Source organism: Mastomys coucha, unplaced genomic scaffold (assembly GCF_008632895.1).
Source record: "Mastomys coucha isolate ucsf_1 unplaced genomic scaffold, UCSF_Mcou_1 pScaffold17, whole genome shotgun sequence".
Taxonomy (NCBI): domain Eukaryota; kingdom Metazoa; phylum Chordata; class Mammalia; order Rodentia; family Muridae; genus Mastomys; species Mastomys coucha.
The window spans coordinates 9,211,921-9,226,749 of NW_022196899.1; the positions used below are offsets into that span (position 1 = coordinate 9,211,921).

General features: G+C 34.6%; 1 protein-coding gene across 7 annotated transcripts in view; it reads left to right on the plus strand.

Moving 5' to 3' along the window:
- Ralyl (RALY RNA binding protein like) overlaps window positions 1-14,829 on the plus strand; it is a 673,831-nt gene that overhangs the window by 601,323 nt on the left and 57,679 nt on the right. For all 7 annotated transcript variants that reach the window (XM_031376347.1, XM_031376350.1, XM_031376349.1 and 4 more), the window contains one exon: window positions 4,405-4,568. In XM_031376347.1, the coding sequence (XP_031232207.1) occupies window positions 4,405-4,568 (164 nt within the window). The remainder of the gene's footprint in view (window positions 1-4,404; window positions 4,569-14,829) is intronic.

Sequence of the window (14,829 nt, forward strand, 5' to 3'; positions counted from 1 at the left end):
CATCACTCCCTAAATCTCTTTATCTCCTTCTTTAGTAATTTTTTGACAAGTTGGCTCACAGTGCAGCTGCTTCTGTTCCTTTAGATTCATGAAGCCCCTCATATAATTCGTATTGCATCCTTATTTTTTGTCAAGTTGACAAATTATATCTTTTGAACTCGTGTGTAGAGCTCTTTCCCACAGCCTTAAGGGCTGTCCTGAAGGTCCCAGTGTTCATCTTTTTGCTGAGACATAGCCACACCCTCAACTTACTGTTTCTAACCACCATGGAGTCATAAACATCAACAGCAAGGGCACTCCACTGCTAGGACTAGATCCAGAGTATATGTACAGTATTATACCTACAAGCCTTATGTCCAGCCCACAGTAGCCATCAGTAGTTGCAGAAGCTCACTCAGGGGCTCTGTCCCAGTGGCAGGACCCATGCCACTTTGTCCCCACCAAAGCCATACCAGGCTTGGGAAATTCTGTATGTAGATCTTCTTATTAATGAAGTGAGCATTTTAACTTGCTTAGTGGACTCTAGTCTGTCAGAAGTAAAGCATGCTGAAAGTAGAGTTTAGGGATAAAACAGACTACATTAAAGATGATCTGTTTGTTTATCATCCAGGTATTACCAAAACATCCTGGGGAGAAGCCAGCCTCTGAGCTTCTTCTACTCCATACTAAAGATTTTGTTAGCAGTAACTACATAGCAACAGTAAGTTTGATTCATGAATAGAGAAAAGAAATATTTTCTAGGGAAAATTTAGAAACAAATAGGTATTTATCAAAAAGAACTTGAAATTATTACTGAAAGTTTATCACTTTGTTATATAATATATACTGATATTAAACCTTCAATCCTCAATCTTGCATTTGATTTTGACACTGTCCTAATTATTAGCAAAAATAAGAATAAAGGCAAAAAAATTAAGTAAAGAAAATAAAAGAAGACATAAAAGAAAAAAAGTCAGTAACTTGGCATTGATTTAGTAGACCTTCTACTAGAAAATAAATATATTAAATACCAATTAAACCTGAAGATAATCACTTTCAAAGGTTGAAAACTCTTAATATACAGACAGACATATCTTTTGAGCATACTTATATATGTACTATAGTTTTGGTTTCTGAAAAGGGCATAGATGGCTAAAAGGAAAGCTTGGAATATTACAGTGTTTGTTTCATAGTTGAAACAATAAAGTTGAGAGATAATAGGACTTTGTTCATGTATTTCCCACAAATAGCATTATTGTAAAAGCCCAGCAACAAACCACTCTAATAGTAATAAAAATTACATTTGATTTCTATGCTTATATTAATATAATTCTAAATTGCTTTTATGCCTAGCAAACCTGCTTTGAGGATAAGAAATGAAAAATAATATTCTTCTAAGAGTCAAGCTACGACTACTGCATCAAGTAAATATGTAAAAATTAGACTTACCAGTTTTTAACTTTTGCCAAGAAATGTCATAGCTCTTTAGTTTTATTTAAAGAAAACAAAGTCAAACACAAAATGTGTGAAATTTTTAAATGTCTCTGAAATAAAAAAAACTTGCAAAATTTCTCTAAGGTCACTTATACTAACTCTAACTATAGTTATTTCATTGACAAATAGAGGAAAGTTTTGTTGAGTATTCATTTTAAAATTGATGTTGGGGAAGGAAAGATTATATGCTTGGCTTCATAATAACCATTATTTATTCAGCAAGTATTAGAAGGACTTGTTTCTTCTGAATGAGCACTATTAGGGAACACTAAAGACATCTAAAGTAAAATAATAAAAATATAATTGCAAGAATGAATGAAATAATACAGTGATAATAAAAGCCAGTTAAGTACTTTAACCAACCTTTGAAATTTTTGTTCTATTTCATTGTGACAATAATTTCTATAGACACCTTATAATTTCAAATGAGTTGTCCTTATTCTCAATGCTATTTATAAAGATAAACTAATTTAATTTACTGTAGAGTGAATTCTGCTGGAAAAAATGCTGTGTCCTTCTTTCTCAACCTCCACTTTCCTATGCATATGGAAACCCTAGCCCATCTCTCAAGCCCAGAGAAACTGACCCTTCCCCACCTGACATGTTACATTTTATATATGAGAGTCATGACTAGCTTCCTTCCTTATATTTCTAATGAGCTCAAAGGTGCCCAATAATATTTAAGGGTGTTTCCCCTGCTATTAAATATTAGATTTTTATTCACATTTGAAGTACCTGTGCCTTCCTTCCATCTTATTATATATTTTATATATGATATTAAAACACTTAAGTTCCAATGCATCCCACAGTCACATCATAGTGTCAGATGAAATTGGTGAAAATTGCACATGATATTTTTGAAACCACTTGCCATTGAGAGATGAGAGCAGAGAAACCCAACAGAAGACAAAGGTTCTGGACCATAACTTGGAAAATGTGACAACATATTGACAGATGTTTAGGTGACCTAGAAAGCACGGTTAAAGGTTAAAGGACACTATAATTGCAGTAACAATAAATATGGCAGCTCATTGCTCAGCATATCCATCACAGACTTTTTATATCTCTAGGTATCTCATTGTGTTCTGGGGATTTTCTTCACCTAATCAATAGCTTTGCGTGTAAAATGAACCTCTTCAATGCACATGAAAAGCTACAGGAACATTTTACCTCATTTGGTAATTTCTGACCTGAAGATGAGCCAAAAGTCATATTTTATTCCTCTTGATAGTCTGAGGTATTATATTTTAATCCACTGACTTGGGGACCTTTGTAAATTCATCTTTATAAATAACTAATGTATACTTTGTTTTATGACTCAAATGGGGGGCAAATTTTCTTGACCCTTCTGATTTCCAATTCTTTGTTGGTATGGATGGTATTCATTACCCTTCCTTCCTCATCCAGCTGCGGACTTTGAAGGAAACCCTAGTGTCCTGACATCCACTGCTCTTTGCCAGCAGGTCCTTGACTCTGTTGTATTTTGCCAGTTCATACAGGAGAGGGCCCCTGCTACATTTGACTTCATTTCTTTTGTACATAGGTAGAAGACAGGCTTTGTTTCAAAACATTCCCTTTTAAACATTATTGTCCTTTTATCTTATTACATAGTAATGGTAAATGATTTTTAAAGCAAATTATCAAAAACAATTTTATATTTATATTATGTTTCATATGTTATTTTCCCAAAAGAGATTATCATATTTTCAGAAATATATGTACACAAGATAATCTTTATGAAATAAATTCTCATAGAAAATTTTAAATTATATTTTCCTGTTCCAGTTTCTGTTCTCTGAATTTCACATTGTTTTATCCTCTGAATTTCATATTGATCTATTTATTGACTGCTTTAAATCAATTACAAAACTAAAATTCATGTAATGGTGTCAAAATAAAATATATATCATAAATGTAAATACATAATGCCTTTTGTTTTGTACTGGGTAATGTAATTATATATCTTATTTGTTATCAAATAGATTAAATGTAACCTAGCATTTTGTTCCTAAGTTGTTATGCTTCTCAAATATGTTATCATATGAAACATTGGTGCATATGAGTATGCAGAATGAATAATATGAATGATTTGAGTCTCTGGATGGCATATTTCCTTATATGAGCTAACACCCATATGCCTTTATTTCTTTTGGTATTTGATGATAATATATTGCTGTGATGAATATCAGTTTTTCTTTTACTCAGTGTAGAACATTCACTTTCATTTCAGTTAGAAAGCATTTTACTAGCTAACTCTACAAATGACTTTATTTCAATTTGTATACCTGAAAGTAGTCAGAATAACAAAGTGTTCTGATTACCAGTTCCCGCTAAAGCTTCAGTCAATCCATTTCTACCTTTAGGCTAGTTCAATATCAATTAAAGTCAGTCTCAGGCAGAGGGTTCTGATTTCCCCCAAACAACCTGAGAGGGTGGGCATCATTTTGATATGGTTCCTACACTTTCTTCTTGAGCTAGTTTTATCTCTAGTTTTCTCCATAAACTGATAATTCTATTTCCTGGTGTTTGTTCATGACTCTGTAATGATTTCACTCTTGGGCAAAATGAGAATTTTCTAATGTATAAGACGAAGGTGTGTGTTCAATATTAGGATAAGTTTGTTTGTTCACATAAAGAAATACATCCTAGGACAAAAATCAACCTTATTTTTGGTAATTTTCTATTGCTATCAGAGCAAAACTCCTTTCTTACCTTACAAAAGTTAGAATCAGGTCAAATTCTAGCATCCTGAAAGAGCATCCTGCTGGTTTCTGAAAAATAAATTGACTGTTAAACGCCTCATCTGAATGGTAAACAAGGGCAAAAATATAGTCACCATAAAATCTTGCCAGAAGAGTGCCTGAATAATTCCTGTTTAGTGTAGGACATTTAAGCATCTTACCAACTCTCAACTGTCTTGTGTCTGTGAAGGCTGTTTGATTACCATGGCCGTGTGCCCCCACCTCCTCGAGCTGTCATCCCACTCAAACGTCCCAGAGTGGCTGTCACCACCACACGCAGGGGAAAAGGCGTGTTCTCCATGAAAGGGGGATCCAGATCTACCGTCGGAGGGTCATCTTCTTCAGGCTCTAAGTGTAAGTAAAACCCCCTGTTTTATTTCCCTGTACAGAAAGTAGGAATAGCCATCATTACATAAAGAACTATGGTGAATAGTTACCTAGTAACTATTAGTGGAACATGAATGGTCACCTATTCTTGATTTCCACCATATCACATACAGTAGATAGTTAAACCCAGCCTCAGGCAAAGGGGGCTCTGATTTCCACCAAATAACCTTAGAGGGTGGGCACCATTTTGATATGGTTCCTACGCTTTCTTCTTGAGCTGGTTTTATCTCTACTGACAGTTTATGGGAAACTGAAAAATAAATAGGTAAACCAGGACATATTTTAATAGAATTTTATCATAGTGCCCTTAGTCTTGTTACTATGTAATAGAGTAAAGCCTGGAAATAGAATGTGTTACTTTTAATAAGGAAACATTGTCACTTGAAAAGAATACATGGTCTTTCTTTTCAGAGAAATGTGTGAATAATATGTACTTTGGATGCATTAGAACTAAGATAATCAAGGTTTAAATTTGACAAATGATATAATAGATGCTTTAAGGAATAACTTACCAATTACCTATGTCATTATGAGATATGTATCTGAACATATATTTCAAAAATAATTAAAACTCATAGATTGATGAGCTTTTCTCCTCCAGTAGAGTGCATAACATCTTCCAGCACTATGGAAACTAGCCAGTAGCGATGATGCTATCACATGAGTCAGCGATATGTAGAGATAACCAGCTTCCTAACTGTGTATATTCAGAAACTTCATATGGACTGACTGAGAAAAAAAATCTCTACATTTTCATTAGGATATGATTGCTAAAGAAAATAGTAACATATTTTCTGTCTTCCTTGAAGTTATATTTTAATACAGAAAAGATAGGAGTTAAGCTGTTATACTATGTAAGTATACGAGAAAGAATGTCTTAAAGGAAACTGAGAAAGCTCTGGTTCAAGTAGTAGCCTACAATCGTCTACTCCCAGGGATATTTTAGCAGAAACCTGAAGGAGTGGAGGGACACGTGTCTGTGTTTGATCATATCAGGCAGAGCAAGGAATGGCAGTCAAAAATATGAGCGGTCACAGTGGGACAACAAAGAAGCCATGGAAGCTGGACGCAAGAGAGGGACAGTGGCTAAAGACAAGAACACAAAGCAAGTTCCAGGGCAGTTTCAGAGGGCTTTTGCTTATTCCATACCACAAAACTTTTAAGACATGGGAAAAAAATCCCCCTTTTTTTTCTTTTCTCTTTCTCTTTTTTTTCCGAGACAAGGTTTCTCTGTATAGCCCTGGCTGTCCTGGAACCCATTCTTTAGACCAGGCTGGCCTCGAACTCAGAAATCCGCCTGCCTCTGCCTCCCAAGTGCTGGGAGTAATAGCATGTGCCACCACTGCCCGGCTCAAATATCCCATTTTTAAAGATGAACAGTAGTGTGGATTTTCCTATGAAAATGTAGAAACAAACGAGCGAAATTTATTCACCCTAGGTCTAATACCAGTAACAGACCAAAGACGCGATTCTGTCCGAGTCTATCTTAGTAAATCAATGAGTTTATTGGGGCTACGGGAATGTGGATGCAGGGGTTTGTACAGGAGTACTGATGACTCATAAGCACCCACATCCTTAGAAAGCCTACACTTGCCTGGGTGATGATTTTGAAAAGTCTCACACCTGGAGCTCCAGCATGATTTGCACCTCAGTTAGAAAAGTCACTTTCATTCTCTGCCTGTCTGTCTCTCCATTCATATATGTACATATATATGTAGAGAGATAGGTGATTGATAGATACAGAAAGATGATGCAGACAAATGATAGATAGGATAGATATAGATTGCATAGGCCTGGATGTGGACGAAGCAGATATACATCTTGTACACTATAGAATCTTGCAGAGATTTGGGGGTGTGTGTTTGGTTCCTGAGTCTTAGAGGGTCTCTGTCCAAGAGAAAATGTGCCAACTCAGAGAGAACAGCTACATGGCAGCAAACAGAGGGCAGGAAACTCCTAAACAGAAGTCGTAAGTGGAAGCCCGGGCTTTGATTGTCACACCAAGACATAGGTGATATTTATTGCCACATGATAGGAAACATTAAAACTCACAATCAAATTACTATAATTTTATGTAAAAGCGGCCTATAAAATAGTTCAGGAAGAAGCAACAAATACTTTCTAGAAACTTGAGTTCAGCTTGCTGAGTTCATTGATGTGTTGCCTTAGCAATAGCAAACATAAGTTTGCTCTTCTCTGTGCATTTACTTCAAATCTATTCTGCAAATGGATAGCGTAAATTTTGTTTTGAGTCAGAATAAGAGAGAATTGATGTGTGGTAGATTTCTAAACATTCTAATGTGTCATTAGATTGTCACTAAGAGTTAAGAAATTTATTGAATTTGGCCCTCGTAGAAACATGAGGCTCAAATTGCATTCTGGGTTTGTATCATGTTTTATAGTAATCTTTCAAAAAGAGAAGTATCAAAAGCATATTGTACATACTTTGTTCAGAGCTCAATGGCAATGTGGTATACCAGCAGAAACACCACTGGCATTGGAATATGCCATTGCCCACTGAGCCTCACCCACAACTCTGCACAACATTAGTCAGCCCTCATCTGAAACCTTATGGTTCCACAGTGTGTACATATGAACATGCTCTTTCCAAATATCCCCTTGGAAGATAGCACCTCCTGATTTTATGGGCACCAATTTAGGAATATGCTTGGCTTAAGATTTAGCCATGTGTGATAGATGCCATCTTATAAAAGTCAAATGCTGAGTTTTCTTGTCTTACTGGCAGAAGTCTGAGAAAAGCAAGAGTTTCTAAAACTTGTTTTATGCCAGATTCTTGATATGAAAATCATTCAGTTAGTTCTGTTCTCCTTTTTTTTTAATGTTTAAATTTTATTCATCTATTTACTTACTTTTAAATTTTTTAGCTGTATCGAGAGAATGGAGAATAAGAATCTGTAAACCTTCTTTCACAGTCTTATTAAGAATATCTTTTAGTTCTGGAACAGTGATTCCCAGATGTTTTTTCCTCTGCTTATGTTTGGCATTAAGTAGATGGCAGATTGGAACATATGCATCTTCTTTAGAGCTTCTTTGTGACAGCAGATTTCTATACCCAATCCTGTAAAGTTTTTCATGTGTATTATACACATGCCTCAATTTTCCTTGAATGTTTCTGTATATTTGTAGGAAAATAACATATAATTCTATTTTAATCTCTATAATAGCTGGTGCCTCAGGTGCTGTACATATAAGTTTATTCATTATTCATGAATGTCCTGTGAATATTCACACTGCTTCCATCTACAAGTATGGAAAGGCAGAAACGTTGGAAACCATCCTGAAAGTCATGGAGCTATCAGTAACAGAGGCAGTAGTCACGTGTTAGGAGTCTGTACATGGCACAAGTATCCGAGTTTGTGTGTTTCAACAACTTCTCTGAACTGCAGACCTGCAAATGTTGTAGTATATAATACTGTGCTTGCTATTTTAACCTTGAATTTTACTTTGTGTGATACTTTTTTTGTGCTTTCCACCTGGATCTTTGGGTTGCATTTCCATCTTTTCTGTCTTGCTTCCTACATCAGTCTCCTAAGGTTATAACAATCAGAAGCTGGGCAGACTAGAGGAGCAGGGATTTAAAGTCTGTGTGTCAGGGATGTCTGAGACTAAGATACAGAACACAATGTACTTCCCTGTGTCTTTATATATACTCCCTTCTCTGCTCAGAAATACATCAATCTAACCAGATGAGCTCACTTTAATGACCTCATCTTGATGTTTTTCTGCAAAGGTCAACTTCCAAATAAAGTCATCTTCAAGGTATGAGGGATTAGCACTCAATGTCCTTCAGGAAAATTTATTTTAACCCATAACACTTAACCACTTTATATTTGTGTTTTCTCAAAGCAACATACAACTGAGTTTGGTCTAAGGGGTAAAGTAAAAGTCTAATACTATAGTTAATCTTAACTCATATGTCATCAGGTAAGTACATTATCAACTACTTTCATCATTCTTATGTTGGTTGTATTTGTCATTCCTCCTGTTTAAGTGTTATCATGGCCTGTGTGTATGTGCATGCAAGATGTTTCTGTATGTATGTCTGAGTGTGCATGTGTGTGTGTGTGTGTGTGTGTGTGTGTGACAGATTTCAGTTCTGGGTGGCTCCCTCTATAACTCTTCATCTTATTTTCCTTTATTTTTAAAGTTTGTTTAAAATATCCCTACAAATATTTCGATCATATCTCCCCTTCCTTCAACTTTGCCAAGGTCCACCCACCTTCCAATGCACCCAGGAAAGAACACTTTTTTGCTTAAGTATTTGTAGATAAGCAGTTATTCACTGAAGCATAGTTGTCCTACCAGGGGATACATTCTTAGAACTCTTAGAAGTGTCTCTGTCTGTCTTTCTCCCTGTGTCAGTCCATCTGTCTCTCTTTTTCTCTCTCTCTCTGTCTCTCTCTCTCCTTTCTCTCTCCTCTCTCTTGTCCTCTTTCTCTCTCTTCTCTCTCTTTCTCTCTGTCTCTTTCTCTGTCTCTGCCTCCCTAGTAGCTATCAGCTGCCAATAGCTTCTGTTCTCAAGGGTGAGAATACATTCCACATATCTTCTCTGTTCTAGGATTTGGTCTGGTATGGATTTGCACAAATCTTCTACATACATACATATGTTCATTCACCTGTGTAGTTGAGAAACTGTTTCAATCTTTTTTGGCTCTTAAACTCTCTCTGCATGATACCTGGCTGTATATATGTACCATGTAGAGCTCAGAACTGTGAAATATTTTTGTCTTCACCTTGCCCAGTTTATGTCTCTGGTTAATCACCACCTCCTAAAAATTGTATTTTCCCTTGTGAAGATTGAGAAAGGCAATAGCCTGTAGTTGTAATGATGAATAATTAGATGATAGAATAATATTTTGTCCATTTATAAAATCATAGTGTTAGTTTCTCCCCTAGAGTCTGTGGTCTGTCTGTACGTAGGTTCTTCAACTAATAATGGTACCAGGCTTGAGTTTTATCTTGTGGAATGGGCCTTAAATCCAATCAGAAAATGGTTACTAATTACTCCCGTGATCTTGTGTATATTGCACCAATGGACATGTCTTTCAAGGTCTGTCAATATTGTAGTTCACAAGGTTCACAGATGGATAAGCTTTTCTTCCCCAACGGAGTACATATTATCTTCCACCACTAAGAAAAGTAGCCGGTCGTGACGAAGCTCCCAGATTAGTACCAGCTGGATTTCTACGTGTCCTAGGTCTCAAGGGTATGGCTCTCACCATCAAGTTTTAGAGGGAAACCAAGAGCATTGCCAGTATCATGTAAAGTTTCAGGAACTGTGGAACCTCACTAGCCAACAATACCAAAAGAATGAGTAACCCATTCCTGGTATTGAGCTCATTCATTCATTCATTCATTCATTCATTTCTATTGCCTCTGGTGTCATAGGCAATACACTTACCTATGTGAGTATTCAAATAAAATGTATATATCTGATGATTCAAAAGTTACATCAACAAATGAAAGAAAACATACAATGTTTGGGTTTGGTCTTGTTTATATTATTCAGTGTCTTTATTTCCATCTCTATTCATTTTCTTGTATAATTAAGTCTTTTTTCCAAGAATAGTCATTTTACAAACTTAAATTATTAATTAAAATTCTGAGTGACATAATAAATTATGGTGTTAATATTGATATAATCTGAGTAGATATTTACTGAACTATATATGTTTATCATTTTTAATAGGCATTTTTATTATGTAATGGAGTGGCACTTTTGCAGATTTAAATATCATTTAAGCTCAATAGTACATATGTCTTGATAATGTACCCTTGCACAATAGAGTAAATACAGATAGTGATTATATATACACAAATAGATAAACATACAATATATAGTAAAGAATATGAAACGTGTGTGTGCACACGTTTTATCTGTGCAATATATGAAATGCTATGTGTGAAATATATATATAATATATATAAATACACATATGTGTGTGTTTATCTTCAATGACTTTACATAATGCATACATATGTTAAATCATATTATTCTATATCTTTTTTTCTATGTATTGGCTAAAAAATTGAAAGTTAAAAAAATTCAAAGGGCTTAATGAAATTAGATCCTTATGTGTATTTTAATTTCCTTTTAAATGGCTAAAACTAAAAATGTGAGCATAAAGCATATAGCATAAAGTCTTATGATTAAAGATAATCAGTCACCTTATAAATGTGATGGCATGAGAAATTTCTTCTCAAGAAAAGAACCAACTAGTCAACATATTCAATTAATTTAAATTATACTGTCTACAAGTATAGAAATAGCCTTAAGGGAACATCAATGATAAAATAAGTGACAGATTATTATGAAAGCCACAAGGCATCTACAGGAAGATAGAGGCAGCTTTGGCAATGCTGAAGCTCTAGGGTGAGTTAGTGACTATATCTATTCAGAGAAACGACGAGAAACCCTGTCCTTTCTTAAAAGTTTAAAAGAAATCAGATCTTTGTATACTTTCAAGACCACAAAACATTTGCCTTGTCTTTTAATGAGATTCATATTTTCTGCTGAAATATGCAAGAGACTTCTAGTTTTAGCACAGGAGTCTAGTATTTTGTGGCTACATTGAAAATCAATAATCAAATCCAATAAAAATAGTTTATTTTTATTTTTACCCAATACTTGACAAAGTTTAATTAATTAGCATATATCACATGAGAAGTCTCATTTTCCACACATGAAATAGATAGAACACCAAGGAATTCATATGACAAGATATAAATAAACATGGTCCATTAATAAAGACAGGTTTTACTTGATGGGTACACAATATTGGGAGGAATTATCAATGTCAAGTAATAGGAACTTTTCACTTATTTCTCTTTATCTTATGTATTTATGTTCTTCTCTCTTATGATAAGTTGTTTACATACTTTTCCCAGCAACTGTAAATTCCAATGAGGCCAGGATGGCAGCTCACTATGAGTAGTTCATAGCTTAGGGGTAAAGAGGAACCTAGACGAGCTTTGTCATCTTCTTAAATTTGTTCTCATGGCTTCTGTGCTATGTATCCCTAAAAGATATTACTTCTCTCATTTAGATATAATCCACAAAGTAATCTTAACAATACATGTGTCACCAAGTATCTTAATACTGCATGTTTCATGCAGTTATCATAAGGAATAAATACAGTTGCTTATAAGTAGCTCATAAAGAAACTCTATGTGAATGGATGCACAGAGTAGATAACTAAAGGACAGTTATTGAAAGGAATGAGCTGATTTTCCATCTTTTTTCCTCATTATAGAAACATAGGAAGAATGAGTATTTATGTATAAAGCATAAAGTTTATGAATAAACATGCTCATTATATGTAACTTTCCTACTTAAGTTCTTTGGAAAGGATAAAAACTGTTCCAACTTATTTTAGCAAAGTTCTTTGAAGTTTGGCTTTTGTAACTCTTTACAAGACTGGTAAATTAGCCTCTGTATATTAAATCACCATAAAATAAATGAATGAAAAGGAAAAGGCAACAGTTACAGGAGCAGATGAGATAATGCCAGAGGTAAGAGTCCCACAAATTCATGTCACAGAAATTAATACTTTTCACTTTTTTCAAGTAGCATAATTGCATATTGTGATTGTTTAGCTAGTAGTGGAAGATAGAATTGAACTGATGATTATATTTTTCACATTATTCAAAGTTACCCAACACAACAATGAAGATACGTGTGTTTGCAGTCAAAAGACCGGGACTTTAACCTGATCTCCACATATGCAGATAGATTATTTTATCCCAAGAAATCATGGCTTCAGTATTCTTTGGCTTCTTATTGATTAAGTAGAACACACAAAAAGACTGATAAATTAACATATATGTAAATTTATTTGAATATTTAAATGTTGTATAAAAGTCTTGGGAAATAAAAACTGTCATAAGATCATACTAATTATTAGTAAGGTTGACCTGCTGACAAACATTTATGAGTTTTCTAAGTAATTGAACATCACATATGATATTGATGAAGGAGGGTAACAGAACATAACAATGTCTCAAGCCTACTTTGTATTTTGAGTAGGATTCCATGGTCCAGACAACTCAACTAACGCAAAAGTTTACTCACTGCCTCATGCAGGAATCAGGGTCATCTGAAAGTACCTGGTGTCTGCCAAGCATCTTACGCTTTCATGTGGGGTGTGGCATGGCAGAAGAAATTAATATAGCTTACTAATTAGGTACTTTCTTCTTGTCCTAAAACCACTAATTATATAATAATGGCACCTCTCCCATGGCCTCATCTAACACTCACTACCCCCAAAATACTTTACCACCATATGCTATTAAGCTCTAAATCATGCATGTAAGTAATATTACATAGACTGAACTAGTTATATGTAGGAATTGACAGGTTTATGTACTTATATATGCATCTACATAATAACAACTAATGATAAAAGAACCCATGGAATTAAAAAAGAACAAGGAGAGGTTTAGAATAAAGAAAGAGAAAAAAGAAATGATGAAATTATATTATAATATCAAAAGAACAAAAAATAGATCTGTAGTATAAGGAACATTAAACATGGAATACAAATATACATTCCAAACAACCATGAAACCCAGAATTTCAAATGCCTAGAATTACTACTTATTTTGTCAAATAATTCTTTGAAAGATGATGCAATAGATTGTGAATTGTAGAACAGTCAACAGATCAAATGCTCATTAGATACCATCCTCCAGTTTTAATTAACAAACTACTCTTTAGTTAGTGTAGCATGTCCAATATAGGATAAAAATGCTTTCTATTATAAATCACTAATCTAGAAATTTTTCTCTAGATTCTTTATTTGTCTCTAGATAGACTGGATCCAGAGATGATTAAAATAAATTAACTTTTTTTCACCACATAAATCAAAATTGTACACATGGGGAGATAGTGTCACCCTGCATGCCTAATTTCCTGTATATATCATATCTCATGATACAAAAAAAGAACCAATCATTACTTTCTGATTATATAAAACTCCAATAATATTTATCACAAAAGAAATGCACTCTAAAGAAAACAGATTTGCAATGATTTGATTCGGATTTACTTTTTAACAAAATTCTATTGTGATACTTTAGGAAAACTATTTCAGTTTACCTGTATGATAGAAACTGACTTCCACTTTCTCGAGAATCTTCTTCCACAAAAGCCAATGGTATCTTATGAGCTAATACTGTCTTCATTTATCAGTCTTTTGATTCAGGACCTATAATTATACACAGAAAATAAGTTATACTCAACAGTACAAGAGGGTTTTATAACAAAATGCTTGTCTTATAATCTTTATTGGATAATTTATACATAGTTTTTCTTTGAAGAAGCAATTACTGATTCTCCCAAAACAGCTTGTGACATATAACAAGTTTATATAAACAAGTTATAAAATGTGTACTTACATTAGGAACGACTCAGTGTGTCTATTAACTGAGAAGGCCACCTCTTTATTGTCAGCTGCCTCACTCACTTATTTTCCAACTTTGACCTCTTTGCTAACCTTTATAGCCACATATTCACCTACTCAATTTTGGATACCACACCCACACAATGTCTTGGTCCAATCCAATCAACTATCAGCTCTCTCTTGGAGTATCCTCAGAGTCTCAGTAATCCACTGACTCTGCCCATCATCCCTTAGACTCTTCACATTTAGTATGGTGCTCTGAGAAGTCTAACAATTCTACTAAGGCACTCAAAACCAATGTCCATCTCTGCCCTCTCATTCACTCACTGACTCATTATACTCTCCTTCTACCTATTCATTTCCTCCAGCCACACTCATTTCCTTTCAAAAGTATCTGCCTATAGTCTTTCTCCATCCTATGTGTGTACTCTTCTTCTCCATATCTGTCCCAACCATCAGCCTTTATCCGCCTCTGCCTGCTTTCTCATTTCACTGAGATTTCTGTTGAAATATCCTGTTATTGCTGAAAAGTTCCCCACTTCATCTAAAATGAAAAAAAAAATCTAGTGGCAAAGTCAGGCTCTAACTTCTGTCTTATCTCTGTATATTGCCTTCTTCCATCCAGGTTTAGAGTTTGATATTTATAGGGAATTTCTCATTATGGTCCAGTGCCGTATCCACAGACTCTGGGCAAGAAACTTACAGCAATCGATTTCCCTTAATGTTTTCCTGCTTTAAATCAAACACTTAAGGTAAAAATATTGTGACCTTGACAGATAGACATTTAGAGAAACAAGAAGTGAACA